Source organism: Malus sylvestris, chromosome 10 (assembly GCF_916048215.2).
Source record: "Malus sylvestris chromosome 10, drMalSylv7.2, whole genome shotgun sequence".
NCBI classification, from domain to species: Eukaryota; Viridiplantae; Streptophyta; class Magnoliopsida; order Rosales; family Rosaceae; genus Malus; species Malus sylvestris.
Genome location: NC_062269.1, coordinates 32680147 through 32694183, shown reverse-complemented (window position 1 = coordinate 32694183; position 14037 = coordinate 32680147). Strand labels below are relative to the sequence as shown.

At 35.7% G+C, this 14037-nt stretch overlaps 2 protein-coding genes across 11 annotated transcripts; both read right to left on the bottom strand.

The window, feature by feature from the left end:
- Nucleotides 1-5087: 5087 nt before the first annotated feature.
- Nucleotides 5088-7833, bottom strand: LOC126584872 (uncharacterized). 10 transcript variants are annotated; one of them, XM_050249245.1, is made up of 4 exons: nucleotides 7463-7831; nucleotides 6555-6992; nucleotides 5929-6018; nucleotides 5088-5535 (listed from the first exon to the last, which is right to left on the bottom strand). In XM_050249245.1, the coding sequence occupies exons 2-4, from the start codon at nucleotides 6612-6614 to the stop codon at nucleotides 5341-5343; spliced, it is 345 nt and encodes a 114-aa protein (XP_050105202.1). In that variant the 5' UTR covers nucleotides 6615-6992; nucleotides 7463-7831; the 3' UTR covers nucleotides 5088-5340. The 10 variants fall into 10 exon arrangements, 3 of the variants coding, with proteins under 3 accessions (XP_050105202.1, XP_050105200.1, XP_050105201.1); XM_050249243.1 differs by having other exon boundaries at nucleotides 6555-6719; nucleotides 7463-7828; XR_007610153.1 differs by having other exon boundaries at nucleotides 5985-6018; nucleotides 6096-7833.
- A 2274-nt stretch (nucleotides 7834-10107) lies between these two features.
- Nucleotides 10108-13944, bottom strand: LOC126586291 (transcription factor MYB58-like). The gene is made up of 3 exons (XM_050251100.1): nucleotides 13504-13944; nucleotides 11394-11523; nucleotides 10108-11126 (listed from the first exon to the last, which is right to left on the bottom strand). Exons 1-3 carry the CDS (start codon nucleotides 13643-13645, stop codon nucleotides 10301-10303), a joined length of 1098 nt encoding a protein of 365 aa, XP_050107057.1. The 5' UTR covers nucleotides 13646-13944; the 3' UTR covers nucleotides 10108-10300.
- Between the last annotated feature and the right edge of the window lie 93 nt (nucleotides 13945-14037).

Sequence of the window (14037 nt, the reverse complement as noted above, 5' to 3'; positions counted from 1 at the left end):
CTTTCTCTACTCCAATCTAATCCGATATCATCTTGCCTACCCTCTTGAATGTCAAGTTCGTAAACCTGCATAACAATAGAGGGATGAGCTTCAACAACTCAGTAGGGACATAACCTTATCACAATAAATTGACAATATTAAATTAAATGTCATGAAATCATATAGCCAAATATCAAACCATTATTGATGATACTGCATGAATGCAATGCAACCTCTTCAACTACCCCTGTTAATTTATATAATAAAACACGCGAACTTGCAAGTCCCATACCATGCATTTTACCCTTGCAGAGGTGGTTCAAATGTTCTATTATAGAAACTAACCCCCATATGATATCCCAAGTTCATAAACCCCTTTTTGCTAGTCATCTTATCTAATTTATTGATCTCCAACCCAAATCACCCACATCGACAATTCCTGTCGATCCTATTCTAATGTGCACACCGGACTCGCCTGGAACTGGTTTCACAATGAATAGATTCAACTACACAAAAGATCATTTCCAACTACCCTCATTTCCATACTTCCAATCTGAATACTAAAATTCAAACCACATCAATATGAATGATGCACAAATAATGTCATTTTATCTTTCACATGTATCACAGTATATTCTTAACGAATAGCATTCCAGCAATAATTCCATAACCAAGAACAAGTAAACACTTAACTGAAGCAATTAGCCAATTATTATTCAATCACATTAATCAACCAAAGAGATCAAGAATATTTTTTCTTGTTAATGTGTTTTCTTCTTGTAATATTTTTTTCTTGAAATGTTTCCTTGTTATTCTTTCTTTATAAATTTTGTACTTTAACGCGACTTTATTTGTTCTATACAAACACTTCCTTCTCATAAATAGCCTAGAATATTATTACTAGGTTTATTTTACATTTATGTGTTTATATAGGCAATCAATGTTATAAATTGTACAAAAGATGACCTTTTAAAAAGGAATTGCCAAGAATCTCGAGCTCCAGAGAAACAAAGCGCATCGGCATTACCGGAACTCATCATTAGCAGTACAATTTCACAAACTGAACCCAACCTCCAGGTGAAGCAATAGAGGAGTGACAGACTGACAGTATCTACAAAGTAACAAAGAATCTGAACTGAGCATTCCAATATTATGTTTTCCAGATAATCAGAAGGGAAATATGATCTCCAAGATCTATCAACATCAAGCTATCGTAGGCGTACCGGCTCCTCAAAGAGAGGCAGTACCTTATAAGTTACTCCAGGACCAATATAGGAAAGCATGGCAGCGAGCACATTTGGCACATGAGCGTTAATCTCCAAATGGCGTAGTTGAAGACATATAGAATCTGTTGGAAAATATTAGTATTTTGGTTTGTTTGAATGTTTGGTTTTCTGGGCTTAACCCGTTAGAATTAGGTTTTGTTAGAAATTAGGGTTAATTTATTATGAATAGGGTGTTTTGTTATTCATTAGAAAATAAGAAGCTAGTCACAATGTAGCCTCTTAGGGCCCGTTTGTTTGATTGGATTAGGAAGGACTGAACTAGACTATAGTCCCTTGTTTGGTCTGCACTAGGGTTAAGTTTAATGATACTAAGTCGAACTCGCACCGACTAACAGCTTCACTAGCTGTTCTTAGTGAGACCCCCCAAAAACTGGAGGATTGCTAGTCCGGTCTCTAGTGCGTGCGTCGTCTGCAAGCATGCGATGCCGATCTCCATCATCCGTGAACCCAGTCAAAAAATCTTGCCTTCTCCTTTGTACATGAGCTACAGCCCTTTCTCCAGTCATCAAATCAGAAACTCACCAATCTCTGTCCCACGAACCCAACCCCCTTTTTGCTTCAGTGATGAATTTGTCCAGTTAAGCTTGCAATAAGTTTAATCCACCATGAACAACAATTCAATTCATAGATTAAAGCTTATAAATCCCAATTACAGAAAATATCAAAATCTGTGATAAACCCATAAATCTATTACCTTGGGTTGCAGTGCACTACTCCAAAAATTTGTAGGAAAAAACGAAATCAAATTTGGAGTTGTAAAACATAAATTATAGTAGAAATTTGATATGTGATTTCCAATTTTCCATGCTTTCTTTGCTTTGAGGAACAAGAAAAAAGACCTCCTTTTGAGGAAGAAAATGCACAGATACTCCTTTTTAATACACAGATCCTCCTTTGAGGAAGAAAACTGGGAGAAATGAGGGAGAAAAAGAGAGAGAGGAGGGAGATGGTCGATCGGAGAAAAAAAGGGGAAGAAAATGAGGGAGAGGGGAGTGAGAGAGTGGGAAGGAAGAAGAAAACAGTGGGTCGAAGGAAAAAAAAGGGCAGAAAATGAGGGAGAGGAGAGTGAGAGAGTGGGAAGGAAGAAAAAAATGGTAGAAGTTTCGAGATAGGAAGGAAAATGATAAATTAATAATATAATATAATATTTATGAATTAAACAAATTTAATATTAAAATTTATTAATTATTTTGTTTCTTAATCCGAAACTGCACCAAACGCTTCACTAACTCAGTCTAGCTTAGTCTAGTCTAAGCCAGTCCAGCTTAATCCCTGAAGCTAATCCAGTCCGAGATAGTCCGGTGCAACAAATGCACCCTTAGGGTTTTGTAGCCGTTTCGGCATTCTCGTTTATTTAATAATATTCCTATTATTTTGTTGTAATATTGTTCGTTGCGCACTCTAATATTCAACTTGGTATCATAGCAGGTTTGATCTTTCGGGATTTAATATGTTCTTGATAGGTATTCATGTTGTTTGTTTGATATTAGTTTTCAGTGTTAGTTTTGAAAAGAAAAGAAAAAATTGAATCTGTTTGCTTTGAACCACCACCAGAATCCCATCCCATTGCCATAGCACGCTGTCGTCACCCTGCCTTGCAATCAAATTTGAGGATTGCTGCACTTGTTTGGAGAAAACAAGAAAAAAAAGAAGGAAAAAGGAAAAAATTTGTTTGGAGGTTTTGAGGCCCACATGGGCAAGGAAAAGAAAATGGCTCGTTTGCTCATTTTTGTGTTGCAAGCCCACGCAGATGAGTTTTGCTGTGGAGTGTTTGGATCTGTGACCACTCAAGTGATAGTTGTGTTTGTTCGTTCATTGCTAATATTGAGATATGGAAATTATCCGTTTAGTGATGGATTCTTTCCATACTTTCAACACTAGCTAGTCAAGAATCAATAACCAGTTTGCCATCAAGAATCAAGAATCAAGTCAAATTTGCATGCCTGCCTGCCTGTTTGTCCGCCTAACGGAGCCAGTCCGCATCTGCTTGTTTGCAAACCTATGTCGTATACTGCCATGAGTTTGACAGGAGGTGTTGGAAAATTTAGTATTTTGGTTTACTTGAATGTTTGGTTTTTTGGGCTTAGCCCATTAGAATTAGGTTTTGTTAGAAATTAGGGTTAGTTTATTATAAATAGGGTGCTTTGTTATTCATTAGAAAATAAGAAGCTAGTCACAATGTAGCCTCTTAGGGTTTTGTAGCTGTTTCGGCATTCTCGTTTATTTAATAATATTCCTATTATTTTGTTAGTCTCGTTCGTTGCGCACTCTGATATTCAACTGAATCAATCATATTAGTCTGCATCTAGTACAACCTACAAGACAATTAAATTGGAAAATTCATAGAACAAACGATTGAATCCGATATTTGAAACAGATTGAGATTCTTGTGGAATATGTCACGATTTTTAACTTGTAATTACAATCACAAATCGAAAATCAAATGTAAGGAAGTTGATTGGTATCTATCTTGTGGAAAATATTACGACTATAAAGTTGGTTAATTGATGATTTAATTATATATTTAGGCTAAACAAAAACCCTAGCAAGTTAAGAAGATATCGAATCTTTTTTAACAGGGAAAACGTGGCCATCAATCGCTTCCATGCACCGGTATAAATATATAAATGTTGATATAATAGGAATCCTAAAATACAGGAACCCTATCCAATCAAGAAGATATCAATCGGTTCCAAAAATATAGGAATCCTAAAGGATCTAGAGTTGCTTGGGGAGCAAAGTATTTCTCTTTCCCTTTTTAGTATAAATGAGGGACAAGGCATGAGGAATTCTCATGCCGGTCCCTCTCTCTCAGCCTCTCTCTCGCTCTCTCTCAACTTTTGGCCTACAACACTAAAACCCTATAAGCCTAAGTCAAAATACCCTAGCCATCGTATGCAATCACAGAATCGAGCAGCAACCATACGGAACCACCGGAGCAGCAACATTCAAGGTTTCCTGGAGCTTCTTTGTTTGATTAAGTTCAGAAATTAAGAAGCTCCACGAAACCTTGAATGCAGCTGCTTTATAGGGTGACATTGTCGTAGGAAAAAGCATGGATATATACCAAAGATTAGAAGCCATGCATATTTGCAGGTATGTGTTTTCTGATTTCTCGATAGGTTTGTTCTTGTTAGTATATTTGTTTCTTGTAATATTTTTTTCCCTCTTGAGATGTTTCATTATTTTTCTCTCTTTGTAAATTCTGTGCTTTAACGCGACTTTATATGTTTATGCAAACCCTTCCTTGTCATTAATTAATCGCAGAGAATATAACAGGGATGTTATTTTATATTTGTGTGTCCATCATACAGTTGATGCTATAAAATCGTTTTGGATTTGGTTGAAATTGTTCTTTTTTGTTTTTATAATGTCCTCAGGCCCGAAAGATTAATTAATTAATCTGCGTTTGTGTGATGCTCAAAGATTAATTAATTAACGTGCATTTGTTTGTTTGTTTTCTTTTTCTTTTCATCTTTTATCTTTTGTTTATTTAAACTTTCATTAGGGATTGAGTTCTTTTAATTTGTATTTTGATGGTAGGTTTTATTCGTGGGTGCGATTAGTGTGGATTTTCAGTTCTTGTTTTCTTTCCAAAATTCTGTTGCATGATGATTTTATTCTTGGGTTCGAGTTTTTTAATTTTGTTTTGAGTTCGGGTTTTTGCTGGCCGCTTTTTATTTCTAAACTTTTTAGTTTCTTTTATTTCTGATATGTAGTTGGTTTGTCTGTAATATTTGTATTTCCTTCAACCATTTCGACGCATGTGTAGAAATGTTTATCCACCAATTGATAGAATTCAACTTGCACACCTGAAAAGGGTCTTAATTTTAGTGTAATTAATATCTCACACAATTATAACACATCTGTTTATCCACTAATTAATATTTCACACAATTAGATTTCTACAGAATCTAAGTTAATATCGAAACCATAACTCTGCCCTCCATACTGTACGTAAAGGTGCTCTTTCGGAGAAGAGGAAGGGAGAAGAATTTCGGAGATTTCAGGCATGCCGGCCGTGGGGGGTGATGCCATGTTGAGCACCGCAACCTGGACTTTCAGATTAGAAGTTTCAGCCATGGACTCTGCTTCTGTAAGGAAGTTGCAGAGGGATTCTTTCCTCTTTCAATTTGGGGTTTCTGTGGAATGGGGCAGTGGGTAGAAGTTTCCAGAAGTGGGAGCCGTCAGTGCGGAAGCGTTGTGAAAAGAAACCTCCCCCACAAATTTGCACTACATTGCTCACCAAGCATAAACATCTTCCAACAGCCTGCAAACCGACATGCAACAATAGTAGTGCATTAAAAGGATCCACAAAATCAGATCACTCTCATCCGTTAACAAATTCTTGGTTAAGAGCTTAAAGCACATCAAGCCGCCAACAACAGAGTCATCCAAGTCACAAAAGGAATAGAGTAAGTAAAACACGCCTATGCCCGACTAAGGAAAATAGGTTAGGGAAAGAATGATCACGCACCACTGGCATAATTTGATTCTTATTCAGTACACCAATTGATTCATAAAGTGTCAAAGATAGTATTTAAGCTTTTCTCATGATCAGAACTTTGTGAAATGAAGGAGGGGAAGAAACAAAGAAACCCAAAGTCAAATTTAATGAATCATTGCCATAAAAGTTAGAACCTACATGATTTCACAAGATTACCTTACCAACAAGCACACGTAGCGTCGTAAAGGTTTCAATGCGAAGCTTTACATTACCTAGATGTCCTTGTGCAGCCTCATTATCTGCACCCTATTCATAAAACCACAAAGGAGTAACATAAGAAAAATTAATGTTATAGAATAATCAACTGTCACAACTTAACATACTTTGAAAAGAAGTGATAGCCAGTGTCCAACACTTGCAGAAGCAATCTTTGACTATAGAAATGCAAGCAAACATTCATCTGGTTCTGAATCATACTTTTCAAGTTCTACTGAGTGGAGCTTTCATGTCTCTGTATTCTAAAAGCATAAGCACACCAAATATTTGTTTACATGCACAAGAATCATCAAAGCATGGAAGTAAATTCAGAAGCAGTTCCCCCAAAACACTTAAAAATTCCTTCACGAAACTCTTCTGATGCGTCAGATGGAGAAACCAAAGCCCCATAAGTCAACTTCTTCAGTACTACAACCAACCGCAAAGGATATTATTGTGCTTCAAATGTGAAGACTGCCTTCTGGGACAACAATTCACAGGAACAAACTAACTAATACAACATACAAAACAATTTTGAACTAATGGAAAAACCATGCCATTTCTTTGGCAGCCAACTTTGAACTTACCTGATCTATAGATCCAAAACGACACTTCTTGAGCAGTTCTTCCAGGCACTGAAGCAACATTCAGCAACACTATCGCTCACTTTGTGAGGCATTTTTAGGACCTTATGAGTCACAAGTTTTTCTTCAGAACCAAGCTTCTTTGAGGTTCTACAGTCAAGTCAACAGCTGCATCCAATAGACGCAGCAACAGAAACAGCGTGTAGCAGAAAGAGAAAAAACGATGTCAAGGAAATAATGCTTGCTGATGTATACGTACTTACACACTCACATTTCAAAATTCTTTTACAAATTTGTACGACAAGCATAAGTGATGAAACTATGTTTCCTTGGGTGTGGATCACTAGGAACTTTAATGTTGAACCCACCATTCACTGTGACTTTGAACAATGGGACACTGAGTCCACTAATGGAAAAGTGAAAAATTTGCTCCTCCGCCACCTCGGATCATATCACAATATAGTACTTAACAAATTTCAATACCAGAAACTCAAAAACAATTTGACTTTGTGTACACTAACCCAACAAGTATAGCTCAACCACACCAACACGAAGTTCTGTGCAATCGGGGTGAGGACTTTGGTTTCTTTTTAACATAATTCAACCCAATACCTTCCACTCTACCAATTCCCCCGACCTTCGAACATTGCACCGATCACTAAAACTTAAAGACACAAGGATTCACTCTTTAATTAAAAATTATTAAGGCAACAACTCGATCAAGTTACGAATGCTTCGTCCAATTCCAACCCTCAAAGCTCACCCCTAGTGTAATATACCTATACATGCAAGCATATATAACGACACCTATATACATATATATTCATATACACAAGTACAAGTATACACACATATAAATAATGCAATTTAAGGCAAAGAAGCAAAATTTACAGAGAGGTTCAAGTGCTTACTCGAAGGATGGCTGGAGAGCATGAGGCGGAGACTGGCGAAGAAAATGGTGCAGAGACGAGAGAGCAGAGGAGTGCTTCTTGGGGTTTTGGAGAAGCTAGAAGCTCAAAGCAGTATGCTTTCAGCTGCCTAAACACTCTGCTTCCTTCTTCGTCCTCTGGGAACGCGAGCTCGTTGATTTCCACCATTGCAGACGGCGGCGAGAGGGAGGCGGGAGTTTAGAACCCCCAAATTGAAAGACGATTCCAGGGGGAGGTGTTTAACCCAAAACGGGTTGCCGACCGGTTTGAATATAATTGACCCGTTTTTGTTGGGCCTTAAGCTGGGTTGACTCTTTCGTAACAAAGGTTCTCTTTATTTCTTCGGTCTTGAGGAAAACAATGGCTCGTTTAAACTTATTTCAATTTCTTAAGAATTTAATGAATGACTCGTTTGGAACGCATAGTTTGATTGGAATGGATTACCTTCAAAATCTAAGGTATGTTGATGGGAGAAATTATAAAATTATGACCATCTAAATAATAGAAGATGAATTACTTACGAAGAAAACTTATTCGTTACAATTCTAGTTGAAATTTAAGAGGCCTCCATTTCTATTTTATCCAATCATGTGTACCAAACGAGCATAACTTTTCTATAATATAACAATGTTAAGTTTGTTTTGCATAGAATGAGATTAAAAATAGGATTTGCTAGGTCTACAATTCATCCAACACCATCATGAACCATTAGGTTGGATTGCTGCAAGAATGAATAGCGAATACGTAATATTAACAAAAAATTTAGGAAAGTGATTTCTATACGCTTGTTTTTCACCTCCTGCATACTTCTCTTAATTATAATCATTGATTCTTTTTTTATTTGTTCAATCTCATAGCTAAAACAAGGGGGTATAGGGTGAGTGTGTGCGTAAATCATTTCATAAAGATAAACTAGTTTTTTTCTTTGACAAGCAACAATAGAGATATTTCATTAACACAATAAATTTACAAGAGGTGCCAAATGAGTATATATTCTCCAGTGATCGATGTCTTGATTTGGATATAATTCGCACAGCTAACAAATAAGGTAAAACCCTTACATGACTACCACACAGAAGAACTAGGTGCAGACGGTATAACTTGCTCCAACGACTATAGAGACCCGAGAAATCAAGCATCAAAGCCACCACTAAATTAAACAGCGAGACTGCATCACACTACTACTAAAACAGCAGGGCCACAATACTCGCGGAACTGACACAACACAAACCAATAAACTTCTAATGTTGATTATTTCATGTTTCATAAATTTCAACTTTGAGATATTCTAGCTGTCCCAAAATTCTTTCAAATTGTTTACAATCCCGCACGAATGGATTGATAATCCTGTGTGTACTTTTCTTCAGAGACAAAAAGGGGTTTTGCTAGATCAGTTGTAGCTACTGATTCAGCTCATAGACTTTGACTCTATTTCCTACTTGTATTGTCCTAAATTCCTCCGAGGAGCTGGAAACGAAGGAAATATGTCAAGCTGGTTGGTGTAAGTGGAAATTATCAACTACCCACTACGATAATTAATCATACAGTTAGAAAATACTGGTTTTGAATTTAATTGGACCAATGCACCAACCCCTCGAGGACCTTAATTATCCACTTGCTCACAATTAACAACAGCTAATTATTAGAAATAAAAAAATAATAATTCTTCTCTCTTTACTCAACGCTTGGTTCTCCAGTTAAAGTTGATTTCTGGGTCAATTTTAGGTTAACTGATGATCACAAATAATTTGACTCCCGGTGTGGCTGAAATTCAGATAAGAATGGGACTGTTGGAATGTTGAGAAAAACTTTGTACCAGATTGTACATGTCATATGATGTTGATTGGCACAAGTGTTGGCATTTAATTGTGCTAGCTAGTTACTCATAATATATATGTGTGTATGTGTGTGTGTGTATTCTTTTCACTTTTTAAACACATACCAAATTTTTATAATATTATGCAGATAACGCTTTTCTGCAATGTCAAAAAATAGCTATATATATGCACCTTCATACGAGTTTAATCCATGTAAATTCCCATCTTCCTAACTACTAACTTTACCTAGCCCACAAGTGAAAGAGGATATTGTACATTCTAGCCGAATTGATTAAGTTTGAAGTTGGTTGATTCCTATTCTCTTCTATATATTGTAGTTTCGTACACTCACACTTTTGCTTTGCACCCTATATTTAGGCTCAATTGAGATGATTGGTTGCATGTCTTTACCATATACATTTTCCCTCAATTTTTATTTTTATTCATTATCAAATGTTAAAAAAAAAATGTTTATTACCTACTCACTGTGGGTAGGGTGCCTTTTCACTCAAATTTCATATATATATATATATATATATAGTCACTGTGGGTATGGTGAAATCAAAGTGGTCGAATTGCCTTGTTACTAAAACATGTGAATTGCTGCTACAATTTTCAAACGTATTTTTCATCTCAGCTTATTATATTTTTCATCAAGAGGGGAACTATCTCACCCAACCACTTGAAGATGTTTGAACATCATCACATGAAAGGAGGAGAATTTGTTTGCACTTATCATATATGTTATATATCTTTCTTTTTAGAATAGATACGTAACACATAAACAAAACTTTCAGAAAAATATTATAATAACTGGAAGACAAATACTCTTTTATAAAAATATTTGATGATGTTTAATTGTTCAACCTACACTGTGTTTTGACATAAACTATGAAAAACTACATCAAAGATTCCATCATCATAACATAAGCAATTCCCCTATTTGTAATTTTAAAACTGTAGTCAGGATGACTCAACTAATATCAGCATTAATTTCACTAACTTAAATGGTGGAATTGTTTTGTGGCGAAGAAAGCCACGTTTGAAAGTAATCCATGCTCTCGTCATATCCTGCAGGGTTTGGCATTTTGTCAAAGGTCTCTGGGATGACTGGTTGTTCAGTCGCATCCTTTGGTAATATCTCCTGGTTGTTGATCTCACTCTCTGTTGCTGCGGCTTCAAATCCAAGCTCACTTTGCAAGTAACTAAGACAATTCCCATTTTCCACTTGTCCCAAGCCTGAGCTCTGGTAATTAGCCTCATCAGCCTCATGAAGTACTTGGACTTCATTTGATTGGAGTGGCTGAAAGTCATCCAACAGGTTCCAAAAGTCAGAGTCATACTCAAATGGATTATCAAAAATTCCTGAAAGGTCAATCGAATCATCATCCATTTGCTGCTCTTCTGCTCCTGGCCTTGACATACCAACAACTTGGCTGGAATTACTTGAGCCGTTGGATTCATTAGATGAAACATTAGAAGAAGTTGTCAACTCTTTCAACCCCTTGGGATCATTTGTTAATTCCATGGGAAAATCCTGATGATTGGGGTTTTCTTGAATTGTCAAACTGCATGGCTCATGTGGCTTGTTGTTGGTGGCCATGCTAGTTTCTTGGTCAGCAGATTGATGCTCAATTAGTTCATCCCCTCCTCCTACAGTTGGTTTTCCACTAGACAATAATGTAGTAGTAGTAGAAGAAGATGATGAGGAAGAGGATGTTAAGGAAGATAGGTTTCGGCAAGCCAATCTTTTCTTTAGATGAGTGTTCCACACATTCTTAATCTCATTGTCCGTTCGTCCTGGGAAATGTGCTGCAATTGTCGACCACCTGCACAAGTTTCTGGTAATTAGGGGATTCGAACTTGAGGCATCTTTAATATTAAAAAAAATGAATAAATACCAGATTGAAAATAAGGTAGTAATAAAATATAGTTTTATTGTGTATCAATAATGAGTAATGGAATGGCTTCAAACCTGAAATATTTTTCATATCCAAAATAGAATTATATACCACTATGCCGAGAATAAGTTAGTAATAAAATATAGCTCAATTAATCCACTAATTATATTTGATGAGATTTATGTTGGATCTTACTTGTTTCCCAAGGCTTCATGTAGCTTCATTATGGACTCCTCTTCCTCTCTTGTGAAATTCCCTCGCTTCACATCAGGGCTAAGGTAGTTAATCCATCTCAAACGGCAACTTTTACCACATCTCATCAAACCTTCAAAACAAATTAATATTAATGTTACTAGCATATATTCTGAAACAAATTAAAATGGTCTATGAGATTTGCATAACTTCTCACTTTGGTCTCTGGATTTGAAATCAATAGAAGTGGTCCCAAGATTGTCCACCATCAATAATTTTAGTCATTCCGTGAAAAATCTCCATCAAATAATAATAAAATGACAAAATAATTGAAGGTATTTTTGTCATTTTGATTCTTATTTAATATAATTTTTCACGGAATGATCAAAATAATTGGTGGTGGATAATCTCAGTGACCACTTCTATTGATTTCAAATCTCAGGAATCAAAGTGAGAAATTATGCAAATTTCAAAAACATTTTAGCTAAAAAGCCTTTATTCAAATTCGAAGTATATATTAATGTTGGTGGGAAATAAAAAGTGGAGAAAGGGACATTTCATCTCGCAGCCATGCAAAGACTTAAAGGAAACTTGATGTGATTGATAATAATTCCTAACTATGTTGACACAAAACACTTGGTCTTTCTAGAGGTAATTGATGAGATTTTCCAACCACATATACATACATACATATACATACATACATACATATATATATACATACATTATATATATACATATATATATACATATATATATACATACATATATATATATACATACATATATATATATATATATAGAGTCACATGAAAGATACAAAAGTTAGGAAACCTCTCCCTATCACTCTTCAAACTTGGACCAACATTCCACAATCTAGTCTAGCTAAATGATGAAGCCAAAGATAGACAACAACAAGGCCCTCGTGTGTCCATACCACAAAGAATACAAGAAAAAATTGTTTGTGACTGTAACACAAACACGTGGTATAAGTAATGAAAAATAACATTGAATTTATAAAACTAAGTCAATAACATTTAGTTCGTTTGTAGAAAGCGCATTATCATAATAATTTGTCATGGGAAAAATAAAATTCATAATTTGTAGTATAGAAGGTAAGGGGTATTGATATTCACGAAAATTTGACACGTTCGAACAGGATATGCATGTTTCAGAAAGCAAGTATTGGTTTGCCATTGCTTGTGATTATTTTCATACAAGGATGCACACAATGGTCATTACAGTTAGGCAGATATGCAATAACAAGGATTAGGTATTAAATGTTATATAGCCTTCCAAAAAGTAATTTTTAGAGGTTGAATAAAAATTTAAAATCAAATTAAAAACGTTTCAAACTTGGTTTGCTTTTTATTGTTTAAGGTAGCTAATTAACAAAATTCTTGTTAACACACTGTCGTAAACAATTGAAGCCAAATTTCATGCCAGTTTAGGAATAAAAACAGATTCCAAATGAAGTTAAGGAAACTATTTTTTATTTTTTATTTCAACATTTGGATTCATTAAAAAAAAAAAACATTTAGGAGGACTTGAGATGTAGAGTACCAATTTAAACTTTCGCGCATAAAATAAGTACTCTATCTCTAAATCTTGTAACGGCCTTATTTCACATAAAATCCACGAAAAAAATTCAACATTTACGAGGACTTGAGAATTAAACTTCGCACGTAAAAATAAAAAACATTACTCTATCACTAAAACTTGTAACGGCCTTCTTCCACATAAAACCCCGCGAAAAAGAAAGCAAGAAACAAAAATGCAATTCATTGAAAGATAACTGAAGGTGTTTACCAAGAAGAGGAATTTGAAGGCAATGACATCTTTTGTTGTCACCAAAAACATAATAGAATTTGAAGAATTCGAAGGGATGTTCAATGCAAGATTGATCCAAAATATTGTAACCCAGAGAAAAGAAATTACTTTGTCTAAATAAAAGATAGAACTTCGATTTTTTGGGGAATTTGATCAAGAATTTGTAAACTTATATCCTTGAACACCATTTCATTTTCGCATACATGCCAAATATATGAAAAATCAACATGTCACCAATGACACAGAGAGAGAGAGAGAGAGAGAGGATCAAGATTAAGATTACCTGCTCGCCTAGGGAGAGCCCTCCAGTTATGATGGCCATTTTTCTGAATGAAAGTAACGAGCTTCAAGTCCTCAGCAGGGCTCCACGGACCCCTCCTCACTTGCTCCTTATCACAACATAGTGACTTTCCCTTTTCCCCCATCTCTCTCTCTTTCGATCCAATCAATAGTCTAACGACAATAGAGATTGATCCTGTGTTTTTCCTACGCACACGTCACCCGAATCACCTCACTCTCCAGATATCTATATTTACGATGTCTTTCTTTCTTGTATATATGAGAAATTCATTTATGCATCACCCTCTTTATATATATAGGGAAGAGGTGGTGATGGAGATATGCAGGAGGAATGTCTACAGAGCAAAGGCCCTCAAGGTTCATGCCTCAAGGTGGGGTCACTCTATGCTGTAATAAATAGGAGATCCAGGACGATTTCTAAATATCTACAATTCTTCCTAATTTACTTATTGCTGATTTCTCCTTCACTGTAACTGTATTGATATGCTTGACCTGAAATTCTAACAATATCCTCACT

Excerpts from the sequence above, each read along its gene's own strand:
- LOC126586291 (XM_050251100.1), bottom strand. The coding sequence starts at position 13,645 with ATGGGGGAAAAGGGAAAGTCACTATGTTGTGATAAGGAGCAAGTGAGG. Across the intron at positions 11,524-13,503 it reads GGCTCTCCCTAGGCGAGCAG|GTTTGATGAGATGTGGTAAA; the intron begins GTAATCTTAATC and ends TTTGTTTTGAAG. Across the intron at positions 11,127-11,393 it reads CATGAAGCCTTGGGAAACAA|GTGGTCGACAATTGCAGCAC; the intron begins GTAAGATCCAAC and ends AAACTTGTGCAG.
- LOC126584872 (XM_050249244.1), bottom strand. The coding sequence starts at position 6,614 with ATGTTGCTTCAGTGCCTGGAAGAACTGCTCAAGAAGTGTCGTTTTGGA. Across the intron at positions 6,019-6,554 it reads GTTTTGGATCTATAGATCAG|GGTGCAGATAATGAGGCTGC; the intron begins GTAAGTTCAAAG and ends TTTTATGAATAG. Across the intron at positions 5,536-5,928 it reads TACGTGTGCTTGTTGGTAAG|GCTGTTGGAAGATGTTTATG; the intron begins GTAATCTTGTGA and ends GTCGGTTTGCAG.